This window comes from Lichenostomus cassidix, chromosome 8, assembly GCF_008360975.1.
Source record: "Lichenostomus cassidix isolate B80296 chromosome 8, HeHo_3.0, whole genome shotgun sequence".
NCBI lineage: Eukaryota > Metazoa > Chordata > Aves > Passeriformes > Meliphagidae > Lichenostomus > Lichenostomus cassidix.
The window spans coordinates 16,623,820-16,644,843 of record NC_139489.1 but is presented as its reverse complement, the minus strand read 5'-3'; the positions used below and the strand labels follow the sequence as shown (position 1 = coordinate 16,644,843).

Sequence of the window (21,024 nt, the reverse complement as noted above, 5' to 3'; positions counted from 1 at the left end):
AGCAATTAGTGTTTGCACTCACAGCTTCTCCTTCCATTCCCACAGTGGTGCCTGTACTTGTGGTACTGTTCATCCAAGGCATTATGGGGCCTGGCCCAGAGATGAGAACTGCTCATGACAGTGATCAGCATACACAAAACACAAGCAAAAAATATCAAGAGAATGGGAAAAAGTCATTCTGTAATTGGAACTAATTGGCTGTGGATCTCAATACTTTATACATGCCTTAAAAGAAGACACCCTTTGTATTCCTGAGAAGGAATAACTTACAAAATTAATATCCCAATTGAACAATTTGTACAGAATTATATTTTATATTTTTCATCCCTGTTGTGCTATAGATACCGTCTGTGTATGGGTTAACTCTTGTGAACCTGTGAGTGTGGTTTATGGGGGGTTTTCTTTGTTCTTTAATTCCTTTTTAAAGAGGGAAGAAAAACACCAGAATTCCCCCCCAGAATTCCTGTTTACTTCATATTGAGCAATAAATGCTTAATGCATTTTCTGCTGTTGCAAAAGCCTTGTATGGAGAAGGAATCTTACAACAGCAATCAAAAACATGAGAGCTCGTGGGAGTGCATTTAAAAGCATTCCAAAGTTGTCATCATTACTTCCGTTCCCTGTGGCACTCTGCTTCCTCAGCTTCATTCAGTGCCAGGCTCAGAAAAAGGAAGAGCTAATAGGAAAAGGAAAGCCTGTAGTTACAGCATAGCATTTATTAAGCTAGACCATGCTTGTCATAAATTACACAGAACGATGCTATAAATCAAACTTCATTACTTAAAGAGATTCTTGGTTTGTTCTGAATTTGGGAGGGAAGAAGGCAAGGAGACACCCACAGAAATGCAAACAAGTGCCTTAAATGCCAAGAGTGACCCCTGACTACACGAGTTCCGAAAACACTTGTTGCCTAGTCGCAGTATGCTATCAGCCAACAATGCTGAGTAATCAGTCATGGGGCTCACAGATCCTATTTCGAGGGGTTTTTTCTGGTTTTGGAGACAGTTGAGAAAAGGGCTTTTTAATTGCAGAATTCTGCAAGTTCCATCGTTTGGGCTGAGCTCACGCAAATTGTTTTATGCAGAGATTTTCTCAGGGTATCAGATTGGGCAGAAGTTGTTATACCAATAAAGGTGTTGTCACTAGGAAGAAAGACTAGGTCCACACATGTGGCCACTTCAGCACTCTATAGGTTTAAGATGGAGTCAGACACACAGGGAATGGATATGAGAAAGGGACGGCTTTTCCTATGCACCTAAGTTCTCTGGCTCGTCTTCTAAGCAGGTTTCTGTAAGCAAGTATATTTCTACTGATGCTCCCAATTCTCCTATTCCACTTTGCTCCTTGTCATCTGAAAAAGGCATCCAACTAGTTCAAGTGGATAAATACATTTGCACAGTTCCCTCACACAGTGTATGTGTCCTCTCCTTGTACAAGTGAATGTGTAATACTGCACACTGTAATAAGCCTGCTTTAAAACCACATTCTTCTTCACAGAGCAAATAAAGGCTGATACTATTCTGCTACCTGTCAGTCCTAACAGCAATACAGACAATAAAATTATGGGCATTGCTTGAAATGAACGACTGTAGAGGACTTCATAAGTGTATGTATGATGGATATGGCAGCAGCTTAGCTATTTCTAGCAGAATCAGCTTTCCAGTGTGAGAAGGCTGCTGAGAGGCACGTAATGATAAGACCTTGATTATAAGCTTAACTTGGATCACCAGTTATGTGGCAACTCAGGACAAAGAGTTTCTGCATGAAGTGAGAATAAACAGCTGTCACAGATTACCCTCTCAGTTCCGTTTTGTAAAGCTGATTATATTGCAGGTTAGTAGTGATTGCCACACAGGCTCAGAACCTTGTAGCACACATTATCAGAGCCAAGAGTTAACTGAATCATCTTTTAATTACTCAGAATCATCCACATACAACTAACCATGCTTTCTATAGTCTACGCGTGTCCTGGTGTTCATGTTTGAGAATGACAGGAAAAGAACAACCTGCTGGACAAGAGAGAAGCAGGAACTGGCCAGGTGAAAATCTTTCCACAACCCCTAGCTGTGGTGTTACTCACTATGGCATGTGCTCCCTCACAGACCACACCCAGTCAGTCCCTGCCAGAGTTTTGCCCTTCCCATATTTGATGGTGTGTCCTCCAGTGCTCTACAGCGAAACTCTTAAAAAAGCTCGGGGCATAAAGATGTGCTGCAGACCTCTAACATACAATGAGAAATTTTCCCATGAGTGAGATCCTTCTGCTTCTTTGGCACAGGCTCTCATTCAACCCACAGAGCCTCTTTCAGTGTCCCCCCAAAGGACCCAGAAAAAGCATCTTTCCCTGTAACTCCTCAGCCTCTAACTGTAGCTGAATTAGCCAAGTTCATAGCAAGATTTCCTTCAGGGGTGATTTCCTCCAGTAAAACCTGCAAGTACCTGTTTATAAACATGCAGCCACATTGCCTGCCTCCAGGGTTTCACAGCCAGGCCCTGTCTCATATGTCCAATTCCAGAGGTTGTGCCTGTTTCTCATCTTGTCAAAATCTGCATCCTATTAGTGACATAGTGTAAGAAGCTTGAAATGTTTCTGCTCCTGACTTCCTCTGGCTGCTTTGTTGTTTCCCTTTCTCTCTTCCATCCTCTACTAATTTCTATTATTCTTCGGGAGAGATGAACTCACTGCCCCATTTCTTCCGACAGCTGAGCAGGATCTCATTTAAATAAAAATATAGAACCTGAATAAATCCATATCCCTTAATTACAACCAAAAACATATTAATAGCATGGAAGCATTTGTTTTTATCCTCCACAGCTTCCCTTGGTCACTATTATTGAGACAATAACTTCCAGAACATTCACTAGCACTGCTCTGAGTACCTTATTGCACCTAATTGCATTTAAGTGTAATTTTCAGTGTCTTGTTTAAAATAGCAATGAAGTTATTAACCCAAAGAATCTTTACAGTTCCAGGTCCCATTTATACTCCCTGATGCATTTTCTACTTTTATTTCCAAAGTTTTCTACCTTATTCAAGAAATACTTAAGTAGCAAAGTACTGACATTGTTATACTCACAAAATTATTTCATCAAAAGAGGTTTAATTAAAACACACCTTCCTTTGAACAAAGAAATGTTTTCCCAATGAGATCACATGGTAATTTTTTAATTAGTTATTCAGTAATCACACAACTCAATTAAAATCTAGCGTAATAAAAGAGCTAGAATGACGAGTGAGATTTTAAAACCTAATCCAGTGAGAAGTACGCATTATTCCAGGGAAAATGTGGGTTTGTTCATTGTTTTTTTCTTTAAAAAGAGTGCATTCTTCATTAATACAAAAAGTTTTCCCTCTGTTGCCTTCATACTTTACCATCCATTCACCCCAAATATGTACATCTCCATAGAGATAATACTCACTCTGATTTCCCATCTTTCCACTTTATTCTTGACATGATCCCCTGCCTCCATAAAGCACTAAGGGTGCCACCACACCCCTGTATGTCACTGCTGCAGGAGTCACTCAGTGGGACTGTGAACACCACTCATCTGTTCCTCCCCCTCCCAGCAATCCATCAGAGCAGCAGCCCTGCACATGCAACTTGCACTGTGAGCAATCTGTGTCTGGCTTTTATGCATGTGCCTAGAAAAGGTGACACCAAGTGGCAAAAAAAGGCATAATCAGCACGTTGGCAGTCTACGTTTCTAAATGACTAACACACTGAGCTCTAGTTTGAATCCAGATTTCACCAAAATTTGGACTAAAAGGGCCCATGAAATTTGTTAGAGTTTCTCTTTTTAATAATGAAGAACAGTAGAGTTTGAACAGCTCAGTAAGATCTGATACTAAGGGTAGGAACAGCTCTCTTCTGCTGAACACCTCTCATGTTCTATTCAGTGCTTCCCTCTGACAGCTTCTCCAGGAATCTTGGGTTGTAACACACCCTGTGCTGTCCAATATTCAAGCACTGCTGTAAAGAAGGCCCCAGTTAACAATCCATCAGTACTTACCTATTGTTGGCATGTTGGTGTTGAAGCCTGCACAAAACCATACTCCTTTTCCGACAAACTTCTTTAGTCTCAGAAACTCAGGAATAGCTCAGAATTAGATTTTCATGCTGACTGTTAAGCTTCTTACCAGACTTTGCTCCTCAGTACGCTTCAAACAGAAAACAGTCCTCTTGCTGCCCTTTTAACTCTTAGAGGAATGGAGTAAGAACCTCAGAGAAGGAACCAAAGTCTTACAGAAGCACTGGAAAATGTTTTACTACTGCTGCACATCACAAATTGAGCTGTAGAAGCCCTGTAAGTTACATTCAAGTACAAACTAAGTTTGGAACTGTGATAACATGCTATCCAGTGGTAAGGAAAACAAAGGCATGGGTAAGAATAGCTGGAGGGCAGCTGTGTTTGAAACTGGGGCTCTTTTGGGCCATACGTGCTTGGAGCTCTGCGGAGCCTGTCTGGAAAAAGCAGCCCATAAACACCTTTTGAGAGAAGTGACCTTCCACTCCAGATTCAGTGACAGGCACAAGAAGTCAAAACAGGTCCCAGCTGAGAGGCTGCTCTTCTGTACCCAGTCTCTCAAGCAGGTCCCTACACAACACACTCAGAGACAACAAAATACATGCTGTACACAGGAACTACCACCATCTGTCTCCAGTAACTTTTACACCACCAGCATGATGCACCCCAGGGCCCTAGGGGAAGTTTACAGACGTAACACCCTAAGCATGAAAAGAATATGAACATCTAATCTCAGGCAGCCTTTCTCAAATGCTCTTAGAACTATTGTAAATACAAACATCCTAATAATTAAAAACCAAAATTTAAAAGGTTTCTTCTTTTTTAATCTAGCTAGCATTGGTGGGCTGAGTTGATTTGACCTTGGCCCCTAATTCCCAACTAAGCTGCAAAAGTTTTTTGCAAATGGTTCCTGGCTTTTCAGAGATGCCTTGTTGCAATATATAACACTGCATTCAAGTTTTAAGAAGCCTCTGGCACACATGCCTTGCTTTTTAACCATTACTTTTTCCCAACACATAAGCTTATTAACCCCTCTACAGATATTTCATCTTTCACACATCTTTCAGTGCTACCAAGACTGCCACATAAGTAGCTTCTGACAGAGCTGTGTTTAGCTTTGTTGCTTTTGTGCCAACACATTCCTCCAGTCAAATACTACAATTAAGTAAATAAATAAAGGTTAGCTTATTTTGGGGAGCACCTTTACACTTGTCATGATTCACGATGATTAAAAGTAGTCAAGTGTTTTTCAGGACGTACTTGCACTAAACTACTCAGGATAAGGAGATTAAGGGTATATTTGTTTACATAGAATGTCTCTTCAATTGCACATATGGAATGGGTCTTTCAGAGCAGCATCCCCCAAACTTTCAATAATCAAGCATAAAAAATTAGCTTTGATTTGTGCCAAACTCTTAAGTTATTTTAATACAGAAAACTTGCTGAGTCATATAAGTGGAGTTCCCTATTTCTACCCAAGTAAACCAATCCCAGCTTTTTTTTTTCTGTCTAGACAGAGTTGACTTAATTTTTCCAGTTCTGTTCTATTTTGTTCAGCATCACATGCAGATGCCATTTGTTTCCCCAAAGGAGGGATGGGTGGGGAATAAGGATGTTGGTTTAAGGACAAGCAGAGCAGGGCACAGGGCTAGGCACTACAAATGTGCTCCTTTCACCAAGAAAAGGAATTGTGTTCAATCTTTCCGGTTCAGAGTCACCAAAGGTCACTAAGAGAGAGGTTTCTTGGCAATGTGGGAGAGGCTGTGATTAAGTGTGGTTTGTGAAAGATCCATTCCACATAACTGGAGTGTTCAAGTTTCCCTTCCCTCCCATTTTAAAATGCCAACTGGATGATTATTTTTGCACAGTTGCATTCATTGCAGGATTACTGGCAAGGTGTCTCCAGTTTCCCAAGTCAATCCCAACAGAATTTGCTCAGGCATTTTATTCTTATTTTATACCTGAATTTATTGTGTTTTCCAAATTACTCACTTAAAACAGCTTCTGTCTGTGAAGTTCCAGGCTGCTTGTTACCTGACTCTGCTTTTCAACATGATGAAAGAAAATTATGTGGAAGTTCAAAAAACGCTTTAAAGATAACATTTTTTCCAAGGTTTTTAACATGAAAGACAAATTGCTTTCATAATAATCTAACTTAGCTGAATTTCTGGTTCAAGACAAATGACAGAAAAGTTTGGGCTGAATGAAACCAGTTTCATCCTCTCTTTGAGTGCACGTGACAGGATGGGTTTCATCAGAACATTAGAGGAGCCTGTAATGTGCACAGCCACTCCAAACTTCCAGGTGAAGGAAACTCAGGCATCAACGAAAACCTGACTGTGTCCAGAGCAACGGCAAGAGCCTCAAACCACAACATGTGAAGGGAAAACCAACCAACCAACCTCTTCCTGACACAGCTACACATCCCTGATTAGTAAAACCAAAGAAATCTCTTTCCATGCTCAGGGAAGGGACTGGCACAAACCATCTGGTTATGTATACCTAATAAAGAAGCAAATAGATTATACACAGAAATAACTGCTTTGAACAGCAGCTTTGTAAGCAGAAACTTGAACTTGCACACTGTTGGTTTTCTTGACAGATAAAAGTTGTGATTCATTTTCTCTATAAAACCTAGGCAACTTTTTCACCCCACTATTTTTTGCAGTAGTATTTCAGATGATCATCATCATGGACGTTTCTATGGACATCTCATGGTACTGATTACAGTTATATTTAAATTTTAATAATGCATTTTTAACTCCTACCTTGACATATGTATCCAAAAAATAAATTGAAGTATTAAAAATCCCATCCACAACACAGAAGTTCCTTTTATTCCTCCTCTAACTTACCAACCTAATGGAATGATACTTGGATTTCTAAGACTGCATCCCTGGTTGAGACATTTTCCTTGAAAGGGAGCTCTATCCTTTAAGAATGCAATACAATACACTTGTTGCACAACTAATCTCAGTTAAGAAAAGGAAAAATCTGTACTAGTCAGCATTAGAAAATGCTGATCACTTAAAAATCAGTTAATTCAAGCATGTCTTGGCTGTACTTTTACACTACTGTGTTTCAAATATCCTGATAACTGGTATGTCTACCACAACAAAGGAAAAATTAAAAATCACAAATACAATAAAGGTGGACAGTGATTAACTTATTTTCCTCAAAGTACAAAGATTAAGGAGCACTCAGAAGAATTACCTCATTACATACTGATACTATGGTTTATCTTATTCAGGCCCTTCTAAAATCAACAAAAGGAAAAGAAGTGACCAGCAGACAAAGGAGAGGCCAGAAGCCCAGGATATTCTGAGCTGGAAGGGACCTACAAGGAGCAAATTCAGCTCTTAGGTAAATGTCTCAAATGTTATTGGCACCACGCTGTAGCCAACTGAGCCAATCTCAGTGCAGACTTAAAGCAGATTAATGCATCTGTAATTCAACTGCTCTACGTACATGTCTTCAAGTACTGAGCTCATGTACCTGGTTAAGCCTAAACTGGATGGCATCACCTGGCTGATTTCAGGGCAAATTTCAGACAGTATTGCAGATTTTTAAAGCTGAACACAAACAATCAGCTCATTGAGCAACCAGACGTGTTGCATATGCATTCACTGTATTATTACAGAATTCCTAAGCACATCATTAAGAAACATAAAAAGCCTAGATACATTTTATCTTTAGATTTATTATTATTATTTCAGAGGCACTTCATGTCTTACATTTATATAGCGCCATTTCCCCCTCCAAAACACTTTACAGTATTTACACACAGGAATGTTTCCCACCGCTGTTGAAATGCAGCCATCTGACTATTAAAAGTACCATCTTCAAAGCACCAACAGTTTGAGACTGAAAGTATTCACCAATATGTTGTCTACTAAGGAAGTTCAGAATTCCATTTCATGAACTTCCAACTTGTGCTATTAAAGAAACGTAACTAAAGTACAGTATCACAGTGCAATTCTGCAACAGAACTGAGACTTCGATCATTTTCATTAGATTTTTTTACAGTCTCTCATTAGATCAAGTCTACCTCAAACACTTTAATGTAAGGCCTTTTAAGAACATAATTCTAAAATATCATTCTTTTTAATACTTTCTTTATATGCCTCTCTTACAATCAAGTACAGAAGAACATTTTTCTTTCCTTCCAGTATATTTAGAAACACCAAGTCTTGGCCCTAAGGAGATACCAGCATACTCAGTTTCAACAAACTTCATGACATGTAAAGGCAAATCTATTCCTCCTTGGTTCTGGAGATGGATGTTTGTTTGCTTGTTGTTAGTTTTAAAAATAAATACAAGATTACACAAAATTCTGTTATAACCTGTAAAATTGTAAAGTACAATTGGGATTGGCTGCTGGGGCAATGTAAGTGTGCTGTGTATCGTTTTGCTTGTTAGCATTAAAAATACGTTAAAGTATCCCGAGTTCACTACTCCACTGCAAAAGACTGCCCTAATTAGAAAGATCATAGCAACTCTCTCAGTTTAGAGATTAATTTTTCTTTATCTCTCTAAAAGGCTACTAAAACATCCCTTCCAAGAGAAGTTGTATTTGTGCTGAGAATTTCCACAAAAAAAAAACCCCCAAACCAAAAAACCTCCCCACACAACAACCTACCTGGCATCCCTATTTTCATGGTTACAATTCAAAAAAGACTACAATCTCAGACACAGCATGCTGCTACCTGCTACGTTATGGCTGATTTGAGAATCTGAATGAACAGAAACAAGAGATTAGTTAAATCAGGCATCTATCTGCCTTCCTGTAAAACTAACACAAAAATTATTCTGGTACCTTATTCTCTTGAATATGCTGTACTTCAGAGAGAAGCTTCTATGATTTTCATTGATTCATTTTACTCTAATTCTACTGTGGTCACTAGATTCTTGTATCAGGATAGCTGTTTGCATTTGAGTACTTTGAAAGAATACTGACAAGCAGGGGCAAGAACCATGATAAAATGAAAAACAGTAACAGGTAGCAATTTCAACATGAAAGAAAATGACTAATCAAACTGGGTAAAAAATATCAAACAGCAATGCATCCAAGTACATATCCATTTTATAAAAAGTAGGGTCTTTTTTTAATCTAAACCCTTGATAAAAGATGCACAAAGTACAGATGTAGTGCATATTTTATGCATGCCTTCATGTAGTGCATTCCTATATTATATCTTACATGGAATACTAAAAATCTACTAGACCTTCACTGTACAATAGGTATTGTAAATTTTTTGTTTGAAAGCCTAAATAGCAATTCAGTTTGAATTATACCTTCCTATTTCCTGATCACAAAACACACCTTGCTGCATTTATGTTTCTCAAAGTCAAATGACAACCACAGTAACCATTTGTATGGAAAAAACAACTACCGTAAACTATTGTAAGAGTTTGGTTCCTTTCAGGGGATTTGGATGCTGCAACAAGCAAGGACTGGAGATCCTTACACAACACAGAGAATCACTGGTAAACAATTTGTATCAAAAATCAAGAAACATTATGACAATAAGAGAATAAACATGAAGAATCAAAGCATTGTTTCAGGCTTCACAGCCTAGAAGACCAGAGTACCATTATCACTTGCTTTCAAATTCAGACCTAAAGGGTAGCTAAAACTCTAAGTCATCAGATTTTTTTGAAGAGGGAGAAAAGGAAGAACTTGAAAAAAGTAACTACTGTATTAAAGGACTGAACACAGGGCAACAGTCTGCTATTTCAGAGATTAACATTTTTGAGCCCATTCTAACCTCTACTGATTTGAAGAATGACTGGACCCACATTCTTTTCTCTGTTTCTTCTGGTGGGAGTCATTCATTTCTTCAGAGCAAAAAATATTCCTAAACTTGTTTGATACAAGGATCATCACTTTTCTTTCCCTCCCTTTTTTTTTTTTCTTTTTTTCCTTATTGGTCAGTCATTTCCTCCCTCAACCTCCTCTCAACTCTTCACTACCACAATATTCCTCTGACAGAAAAAGGACAGTTGGAGTGGAGGATGGAGGAAGATTTTGCTAAATTGGGAGAGAATGGGAGCTGAGCTGCAGAGAACTGCAGGGACAGACAGATGTCAAAGAGAATCCAAATCCCAGCAATGAACAATTTTCTTTCTTTTTACCACCAGAAGGAATTAGTTTTGTCTTTTAGTTTCAGTTCATCCTTTTTCTGCAAGGGCACATTGGCTACATCACAAGGCTTGGCCAAGGAAAAGGCTCTTTCATTTAAAAGGGCACAAATCTGAAGATGGGAAAATGTCCTGCACCATGCGAGATCACTCTGAAACATGCAAAGAACAAAGCAAAATTCCAAGACTGCTTTGCAGGAACAAGAGAGGTAGCAACCCTAATTTTAACAGGGCTTTTCACTGAAGGGAAAGAAGGTCTACAAAAGTCAAATCAGCTGATTTCAAATGGTTTGCATCCCAGGATGAATCAGGTTACACTAATTTAAGCCCAATTTAATTTAGGCAGGTTTTTAAACCACAAGAATAAGGACATTCTTAGTACGTATCAATAATTAAACCAACATATACACAATTAGCAATATCCTACATAATAGTAAATGCTTAACAAGCTGAGTAATTTTATGGTACATTGTCTGACATCCTACACACGTCCCGTAATCATCAGTCTGTGCAGCACTTCAGTTCATGACTTTAAGATCCAAATTCAACTGTGTCTTCAGTTATTTTCTTGAACTCATAGTTTCCTCTGCCATCCATATGCAAGTAGAACTGAAAAAAAACAACATATGTTATTAACCACCTAAAAGTTATCAGGTCTGTAAGGATCTAAATAAATTGTATTTTGAAGTAGCTTTAAAAGTCTTTAAAAAAAACATGTTAAAAGTTTTAGTAAAATCTTAAACTCAGCGAACCAGTGAGAAAGCTGCTCCCACCCCACACTTCATCAAATTCAACTGCCTCTGTAAAAATGTTAAACTGTATTTTTGCATTTCATACATCAGTCTGCTAACAGCCACGTCTAAACTTAACACTGTTCTCTGGGGTTTTCTGACAACATACTTAGGGTACACATTCATTCCTGTGCATTAATTCAGCATTTTTACCCATATGTACAGTCTGTCTGCATAAAAAGAACAAGAAAATCTTAGTTTGCAAAAAAAGAAGCTCATGTATTAGAGACTTTTTTTTTAAAGCATAAATGTATTAGATATAATGAAAGCAAAAGACTCCATCCTGTTTACTGGATTCTAGTTCAAGAAATTTTTTGAGTCTTCGAAAGAAGACTTCAGCATCCAGAAAACCTCTCATTTTTGTGGCTACTTTTATAGATACATAAACATTTTTGGATAGTGTTCCTTCATAACTAGAAGCATAAGAATATTTCAAATAGTGAAACAGGATTACGAAAGTAAACCCTTGAAAGAACCCAGAGCATGACCTATTAGGACATAAAATGACAACACCTTGAATCACAAAGTCAGTTTCATAAAGTCAGTCAACAAATCCCACAGATATTCTTAATAAAGCAAAGACTACATACTTCATGATGCTTCCAGAGTGACTTCCTGTGGGAAACAGTGAAGAGCGTGATGCCAACCTGATGAAACATGATGAAACATGATGAAAATACCCACAAAACAGTTAATTCTTCTCATGGGTTAGGTGTCATTTATTTTTCAGTATAGTATCAGATGAAGACCTTAAATTCATAACCACAAACTTCCAGACTAGTTTTAATACTATACACATATAGCTTTTCATACAAGACTTTGCAGGGTGGGGGGAAGCAAACAGGAGGGATTTATAATTTTTAAGTGATTTCACTATTCTTTTGCTCGTAAAGATTTGTCAAACATAGAATGAACTCAGTACAAGAGGCAAGGCAGGAGGCAGGTAAAACAATAAAGCTGGTGAATAAAGGAATTCTAACAACAAAAAAAATCCCAAACCCTAAAAAGCTGTAATGAATTATAAACTTAGAGTAACGACTTCAAGTGAATAACCTTCCTTTGTTTCTTTCCACTCAGTTAACTATTCATCCCCAACAGTAGCAGCAAGGACAAACTGACTCTATTGATAAAGCAAGGTAACATTTTTTCCTTCTGCAAGGACAACCTAACCAAGAATTCTACTCTTCAGTAACATGCATTAGCCACTTGGCAAATACAAATGAATATTCTAATTAATAGAACAAGAAGTATATGGAAAATAGACTTAAATAATTCTCAGAGTATTGATACCAATGTGGTAGAATTAGTTCATTAAATAATGCTCCTGTAGAGTCCTCACCTAATGTCCATTCACTACCACAGAGGGCTCTTGAAATCTCTAGCACGTATTTTGGTGGATTCACAGCTTTGCTCTGTTATCATTCTACAATACTGCACTCAAAGCCCATTCTTTGCCAAAGTAGGGTATGAAACTGAATTTTACTGATTTCACATTTCAGATTCTGCAGAGAATCTGAAATGGTGAGTTTAAGAGGAAAAGGAAACACAAAGCTATATTTAATATCATCATATTTTCCTGGAGTGCTTGGCTTTTCATATCTCAAAACAGATGGAAATGTTAACTTCCAGACTGTCACTTCTGTTACCCTAGCCAAAAGAAACCTTTTGAGCAACAAAACATGCTACAATTTTAAATTACTTGATCTTAACTTGACATTCTAAGACTCTATCTGCAAAAGTAAAGATACTTAGCAGTTTGTAAGAGCTCTCTGTATATCACAGAGACTACATGTATGCCTAAATTATCCTAGGACTACAAAATGATTACTGAATTCTAGCGTGCATAAAGCTGTATGCCCCCTAAGCCTTTTTTCGATTTTGTTTTTTTTTTTTAAATTTTTAGTCTGCATTAGGCATCAAGAAGAGTGAACCTTTGTACCATTTTAGGTTTCTTGTTAATGTACAGAGATAAAATTCCAGAAGCAAAGAGCTCACCTTTCGGCAGTGGCTATAAATGTAGCCCTCTACATCCACACTAACAGCACTGGTGCACTCATCCAGAATTGCAAACTGGGGCTTGTGATAGAACAGCCTTGCCATCTGGAATGCAAGCCAAAAAACAAGACAGTGTGGATACAGAGCTACCAGCAACGGTGCAGTGACAAGTTAAACTCAGAATTAGTGTCCAAAAATTTACTATGGCAAGGGAATTGAGTTGGTACCCACTGAAACCTGAAAATCCAAAAGTTGCACATTATCTTATACCCTTTTTCTTCAATTATTTTAGAAATTCTGTTTATACAATGAAAGCACAAGACATGGCGAAAGGATGGTTAAAAAACAATATTTCCTTTTAAATTCTGAGTACAAACCCCACTATTTTCAGTTGTTTTCTCAGTACATAGGTATTGCACATTTTGGGGACTTCAAGTCTAATATTAATATTTAATAAACAAAAATAGCCTGCATATCAGATTATACTTTTTACTTGTGTTCTGCATTTGGTAAGCATTTGTGCTTTTGAGACATACTGCCATTCTCTGTTTCTCTCCCCCGCTGAGAACGTCCATCCAGTCCTGAACACTATCCCAGCCTCCTTCACGTTCCAAGATGTGACCCAGCTGGACATTATCCAAGTACTCCTTCAGCACCTTTTATGAAAACAGGAATGACAAAAAAAGCTTACATGAACTTAAACAAGTTGTTGAAAAAGGTTAGAAAGGATTATACCATAACATTATCAACCCTGGTAAATATTAAAACCCTATTAAATGCAGTGCTTTTAATAGCAGTTTCAGTATTTTGAAATTGGAAGCATTACTCATCCTGAGCAAGATTCAAGGGTTAATGAATCATTACCTGGTCAGAAATCCCTTTCCTCTTCTGATCTTCCAAAGTATCTGGATATATAACTTGATCTCTGAGCGTTCCAAGAGTCATGTATGGTCTCTGAGATACAGTTAGAACCAAAGAGATATGTCAAATATTTCTCAACATAGTCCAAGTAGAAAGAAAGAGAACCGTATTGTCAAGTAAGGTACTTGGTCTCACCTGAGGAACATAGAACAACTTTCCTCTTACAGGTTTTGTTAAACGCCCACCAAACAAAGGCCACAACTGCAAAAGGAGAAAGATTAAAACTTGACAAAAAGTCCAATTACAACCATACTTTGCATTCTCCCCCCATTAGTTTTAAAAAGCTCCCTTACCTCACCAAGAACACGAAACAGGGAGCTCTTCCCACACCCATTTGGCCCACAAATCAGTACATTTGCACCAGATCGAACCTAAAATTGCAAAGCCGACACATAAAATGGTAGTGAGGAAGTACTGCTGAAAGATTCTACAAACAATAAAGCAATCTGGTATCATCATATGATTGTACACAATTTTTTGACATTAAAGTGAACAGTGTCCAGCAACAATTAGCTTTTTTCTCCAACTGGTTTAGTACCAAGTGCAGCTGGAAGAAAATGCACTTTTAATAATAATAAACTGGTTTTGGGAAAATAACTTATTGCCTTTTTTTCTTTAGCTAATATGATGATTTGTTTGCACTTTTCTTATAAATAAGATGACCTTTGAAATTATCATCATCCCTTGAAAATTGTACATTAATATAGTTTCCTATGATCTAAAAATCTCACCTCAAAGTTAAGGTCTTGAATCAAAACATCTCCATTAGGTGTCACCAATGGAACATGATCAAACCTATATGTATCGCAGAATTAAAAAAGAAAAAAAAACCCAGTTGCATAAAAGAAACTAATACTGTATGTTTACTTCAGAGATTTAAGGCACAGGGAAAGACTTCAGCAGTACTTCACTTACTCTCCCAGTTTCCAAGTATTAACAGCTAAGGGAAGCTCTTGAACCAAAAAGGTACCTTGTCATTTAAACATCTACATCTACAGCTTTGGTTTTATCCTCTTCTTGTACTTGCTTTTTTGAATCCTTCTAAGCCTTTGGTTTTCAAAACATCTTGTGGATATAAACCCACATTAAAGGATGCATGTCATTTTAAACCTAGTAGTGAAGAGTGTCTCATTAGTTCTAGGACACGCAAGGAATGACTTCTCTGCTCACCTCCCCCTTGCCTTTTTTAAAATGAAAATAATAAAAATAGCTCTACTGCTCTACTTCCCTATGTGCTTTCCACACAGTCCAGATTGTGATTATTTTACCTCTTAACTGCTGTATTTTATGCCTTTAAGTAGTAGTACTCAGTCAATGCTATGTTCCTTAGACTGCAAACAATGAAGGGATTGATCACTACACAAGTACATCGATGAAATCCCCAAGCATGCAGAATTACAAGCACGTACTTTGAAAATGAATACAGATTTACCCTGATGTTTACAGCTGAATTATATAATGGAATAAAATTCATAAGTAACATATTTCTAAGAGGAAACAAAATGGTCTGGGAAGCCATATTCCAAAGGACAGTAGGAAAGTTCCCAAAAAGCCCTAGTCTAGAGAACAGATTATGTCTTCTGCTAATATGAGAGGATAAGGATTGGCTTATAGAATAGAAATGCATTGTGGGTGTGAGGTGGAGTTACTAGTAAATAAGCTATAGTACAACATGAACTACAAATTGTAATATTAGGTATTCAAACCTCTATTAATGGTCATAGGGAGAAAGACTTACAGAAGTCTACATTAAAAATACTGAACTATTGAACTTGTGGAAACTTCGCAAACATACTTGATAAGGTTATCAGTATTGATAATTTCTCCAGATCCAGGTATCAGAGACAAAGGTTGCTTTTTATCTGCATCTGAAATAAAGAAAAAAGTATCAGTGACTGGAAGTGATAGGAATGCTACACAGAGATGCACATATTGCATACTGTATGACATCTACCTTTTTCTTGTGATATCATAGTACGCTGGTATTTGCCACTGTTCAAGTCCTTCAGTACCTGCATTAATTCTGTAATTCGAGCTGTGAAACTAAAAAAAACAAGATTAAAAAAGAAAAAAAATACAAAGAAGCTCTAATTAATGAGCACTCTGTCAATTTGCTAAAATGACAATGTTATTTAACCCAGCATAGAAACAGAATGTTTAAATTTCAGAGTTGCACCAGGTTGTCTAACATGCATTATTTTTACAAGCTCCTTTTCCATCTCCTGTGATAGCCAAACTTTTCTTCTTATGATGCAAAAAATCAGTTTGGTAAACAATCAATACATGACTGATTTAAGAGCATTTGACAATATTTCAATTAAACATTCCAACTGCATGCTGGTACTATTTAGATGTGAAATTTCTAGTGGATATATTTAGCAAATCTTCAGATATGCTTTCAGCATAAAATGTTTTTAATTGCTGAATTTTTAGCATGCTGCAAAGCACAAAGCACATAAGCTTATTTTAATTCTACAATCAGTTTCTTAAATTGAGATGAGAAAGATTCTTATTATTAAGCTTACCCAGCCAATCTTGTCATTTCACGGCCTGCTAGGACTATTCTGCCCAAAGCTTGAGACATCCTCAGTAGCATTCTTCCACTTTGGTAGTAATCCTAGGGTAGAAGAAAGTTTCTGCACATGGACTAACTAAAGTTAAAATCTAGAAGTTGTTTTAATTCTGGTCTATTTACCTCCAAAAGTTCAGCATGAGTGCTATTCTGATGACGAGGATCAGACAGGTTCAAAAATGGACGACTAACAACCAGGTAACCAACCACAGTGGCAAGATCTGCAGTTCAAGAATAAATATTAAGCTACACATTAATTGAAACAGTAATAAAGACATTTCTTATATAAAAAGTTTGTTTTGTTATTTTATAGAAATCCATTAGCACTGGACACACACTTACATTTGGCAATGATAGTATCAATGAAACCCATAGAGAACCGGAACAGGATGAAATTATGCAAGTGTTCCACCTGGCAAGTTACAGAAGAAAAAGGTTCAAACTGTATCAGTACCTGTTTTACTATCTTTTATTAGACATTTGATTCCAAACAGTTATTTTTCAGTACCTCAGATACCTTAACATGCCTCTAAGTGTGGCAAGCACTGCACAAGAGCCCCTGTTGGAAAAGACTTGCACTTGAGATCAAAACAACCTACATATGAAACTAAATAGTGAAAACAATAATTGTGGTGGGTGCCAAGGACATAAGTGGCAAGAGAAAGGCCATTCTCTCAGGAACTTCTGGCCTGCTTATAGCCTATTAGATAATTTTTGAATCTAATGAATGTAGCAGCAGTAACACCAAGCCATTATAATTCAATTTATATGAACAAATGTCAATAATCTCCACAACAGAATTACTTAAGTTTTGCTTAAAATATTTTATGAGATGAAAGAGGCTTACCAGCTTACGGAAAGTCTTGTGAATAGTCTGTTTTTCTCTCAAGTTTCCATTATAAAAAGCAATTTCCTCACTAAAAAGAAACAAATGAAAATAATGCAACTCATTTTGTCAAAGACAGTCTTTGAAAAAAAGTCAGCCATAAAATGTGGGAATATAGCACTTTCAGTTACCCTATGAAATAAGGATTTGTACTTTTCAAAACAGCAGAACATAAGCTCATTATACCCTACTTAATCTTGACTTTGGAGCATAGTGCTCATACCAATTACTTTATACGTACAATTTACTTTAAAAATACTCTGCAGAAAGATGCAAACACTTGGCTCAGACCTGATAGCATCACACTTCCCAAGTATATTTTAACACACAACTTCCCTTTACCCCACAGTATTGTCACTTATATTTTAGCATCCAAGCAAGTGTATACCTGTTTGTAATGAGTCGTGAGTTGACATATCTGTACTCCCCTTCATACTTTTGTTCTATAATAGTCATCTTGCCAATTGGTCTCCTTAAACGTGTAAGGAAAAACCCTGAAATAATCAAGTACGCCATCATGCTAGCTGGACCCTGCGAATATCAAAAAAGAATAAAAGCTTAGGTGGTCTCAAATGACAGTATCTGTACCCAAAATGCCCAGAAAGCATGAATCTCTTAATTCTCACTTCCTTATGTGCCTACACTGCCAATTCAATTACATTTTCAATTCCCATCATGTCACCTTCTTTTGTGTTGTAGATACTGCTTTACTAATTTTACTATTTCTCTGTCCCCAGATGCCCTTCCCATCCTGCCTTCTATTCAAGTTTTTTTCACCACCCAGTGTAACCTGTGTCCTACTGTCCTAGCTTATTTCATTAATGATTTACTGGTCCGCTCTCATTTATTCTCCTTCCATTCCGCCCATTTCTTTTTCTCTACATTTGCTATACTGTCACATAGCAGTTTATATTTCAATCCCATTGTCTGCTTTGATCTATACATATTCCCTGGTTCTCTCAAGCAGTCCTGGATCCTAATCTGCCATAGACAAATGACAGATGATTCAATACCACTGAAGTGTGGAATGGCATAAACTGCCTGCAATAACTATTACAGAGAGCAGCACTAAGATATCCAATGCTGGAAAAGTTACCAAGGTTTAGTTAAGTCTTACTGTAAGTCTGTCTCAAGAAAATTTGCACCACATGACCCACAGTTACTCCTCTTCAACTCCTGAACATTTTTCATAATGCCTCATTTCACTAAGCTGAAGAACTATTTCTGAAATTATTCAGCTTATTGAGTCTTACAGCTCAATGCAAGAAACGGTTTCCCTTTATAGAGGCTGCGCAGAAACAGAAAACTTATTTTCACCCTTAAATGGAATTCATGCAAGACCTAAGCAGTCACAATGGTACTGTACTAAACGGGATTCCCAAGTAAGTGCTACAAGAAAATAAAGAACTTTCTGTTGATCAAATGTCTGAAAAGACTGGGTTTTATTTGGCTTGCCTCAAAATAGAGGGTGCTAAAACACCCAAAATATTAAGTGTAAATGCACATTTTCTGTATATGCCTTCAAATAATGTATGAATCTACAATTATCACCTAGAGTTTTCCTCAGATTCCAAACAGGAATCTGACAACAGACAGCCTTGAATTATAGCCTTGAATTCCAACAAGGCTATAACCAAAGAAGCAAAAATGTGTTTACAATTCTAAAAAACCCACTCAATTTACCTGGGCTCCTATTGCACTTGTTAGCTTGAAGATGTACAAAACTATATCCAAGAAGGGCTGTAAAAGAATAGAAAAAAAGCCTTAAAACACAAACACAAAACAAATATAAAATGGTCCAGAAACCACGTACCACCTCAAGAACAGTCACAGCTCTGCAATCTCAGCCACATTACATTTTCCTGAAAACATTCACTCAAGAATTGAATGTAGAAACACCATGATCTACAAATAAATACATACCATATTAAAGAAGTACTTTGATATTTTTGGCCTGTAATGATTCTCTGTTCACTTATCAAAGGTGGACTAGAACCCATGATTACTTAACTGAAATAATTAAGACATAATAAAAAGATAATGCCATATATTTGGCTATGTACCTGATAGAAAGAACATTCCAAAGTTCTATAACCTCCCTCTCAAAACCAAAACAGCTGAACTACAGGTTTTGTAGTCAGAAGTTTTTGAACAAAGTAACTTGTAGTTTACTTATACTCAGCTTGTATGAAACACATAGCATCAAAAAAATTTAATCTAAAAATGTCAACAGTATTCTCATTCATTACCCAATCCCCTTAAAATTTACACCAGAAACAGGGAAAAGCTTATTCAACCACACCACCCCAGCCAAAATAATATTTGTATGTAAACAAGAGCTAGCCATTGCTTTTCTTCTGAAAATAATCTAGCTGAGAGAGCAAAGTCATCATTGTTCATCTGCAAAAGAATGCAGTAAGTTCTTTAAAAGAAAATTTAACACAAATTATGACAACTCACAACAGTGCTTTGGTCATGAAAGCCACAAAGAACATGAAACAATACAGCATCACAAACAATTTTTTAGTACCATACTCCAAGCAATCCACATCAAAATGCACACAATTGTTTTGAGTTGACACCCCCATCCTAAATGTCTACAGTGACTATTCAAAGTTCTCTCAAGACTTACCTTGCTGAGGTTTGAGTACAGGTCCACTACACTGTTACAGAATTTTTCCACATCCTGTGTAAGGAGTTGATCTGGATTAGCTATTCTGTTGTCCAGATTTCCCATTTTGTAGTATGTATAAGCTCTGAAACAAAACAATAGCTAAGCGGCAGAAAATAAAAATCATTACCTCAGATCTGAAATAACTGGAATCCCCTTGCTTCATACAACAGAGAAAGAAAGTAGTGCAAACATTAAATTACTGTATGGAATCAACATAGCTTGTGCTTCTGCCTGACTAAATCCACATTAAATCCTGCAGGATTGTTTAGGCTCCAGTATGTCTTAGTTGAAGCTCATGCTCATATGAGTATTGAACTTAGATAGAAAAGCCTTACAAACTCTGCTTCAGCACATCTGACAACGAAAATTCAGTGCAGAAGGACAGAAGGAGCTACTCAAGTTCATGCATCTAATTCAGCCTTCACTATATGAAGGTAACTGAAATGCTTTGGAATCTGACCCAATCATGGAAGCAGTATGGTGCATTTTTTTCCCCAATCAAGTCAACTTTGCTGTCTTCGTATCTGTGCCATATACAACCTGGATAAGGCACTCATCCTCAACCTCAAGTTAACTGCAACCAAAAGCCTTTTCTGAGTAGCATATTTAACCCATGAAGCATCTTGCAACATTCTTACTATGTACTTGAAATTATTTGAATCAACTTTTAAAAGCTGTAGACAAGGTGTTACTTACTTAAGATATTCCTCATAGAGGTATCTGGTAAGTCTTACTCGGAAGCAAAGTTTCAATTCATTTAGACCATACTTCAGGAAGTTATTCACTAAAGAGATCTAAAATAAGAGACAATAATATTTAGCTAACATTATATATATTTAGATCAGTTTGCAGCATAAATAAACACTTTAAAACAGATCAATTCTCCCCTTGAAGTCAATAATGCCATAAACACCTAAGACCAATCATACAGTGTCTACAGGACCACCGCTTAGGTTTCTGTCTCCAGTTCCCAGTGGATCTCACCACTTAAGATAAAATTATGTTCATATTGCATATT

The 21,024-nt window shown here is 37.1% G+C and overlaps 1 protein-coding gene across 1 annotated transcript in view; it reads right to left on the bottom strand.

The window, feature by feature from the left end:
- Positions 1 to 7,706: 7,706 nt before the first annotated feature.
- Positions 7,707 to 21,024, bottom strand: part of ABCD3 (ATP binding cassette subfamily D member 3) — a 27,475-nt gene continuing 14,157 nt past the window's right edge. The window contains exons 6-23 of the mRNA XM_085068123.1: positions 20,703 to 20,800; positions 19,965 to 20,088; positions 19,016 to 19,072; positions 17,721 to 17,863; positions 17,294 to 17,363; positions 16,789 to 16,858; positions 16,570 to 16,667; positions 16,400 to 16,491; positions 15,829 to 15,917; positions 15,670 to 15,742; positions 14,606 to 14,669; positions 14,168 to 14,245; positions 14,010 to 14,075; positions 13,818 to 13,907; positions 13,490 to 13,609; positions 12,954 to 13,058; positions 11,549 to 11,605; positions 7,707 to 10,776 (exon numbers count right to left, since the gene is read on the bottom strand). Coding sequence (XP_084924249.1) covers positions 10,699 to 10,776; positions 11,549 to 11,605; positions 12,954 to 13,058; positions 13,490 to 13,609; positions 13,818 to 13,907; positions 14,010 to 14,075; positions 14,168 to 14,245; positions 14,606 to 14,669; positions 15,670 to 15,742; positions 15,829 to 15,917; positions 16,400 to 16,491; positions 16,570 to 16,667; positions 16,789 to 16,858; positions 17,294 to 17,363; positions 17,721 to 17,863; positions 19,016 to 19,072; positions 19,965 to 20,088; positions 20,703 to 20,800 — 1,572 coding nt within the window. The 3' untranslated portion in view covers positions 7,707 to 10,698. The remainder of the gene's footprint in view (positions 10,777 to 11,548; positions 11,606 to 12,953; positions 13,059 to 13,489; positions 13,610 to 13,817; positions 13,908 to 14,009; positions 14,076 to 14,167; positions 14,246 to 14,605; positions 14,670 to 15,669; positions 15,743 to 15,828; positions 15,918 to 16,399; positions 16,492 to 16,569; positions 16,668 to 16,788; positions 16,859 to 17,293; positions 17,364 to 17,720; positions 17,864 to 19,015; positions 19,073 to 19,964; positions 20,089 to 20,702; positions 20,801 to 21,024) is intronic.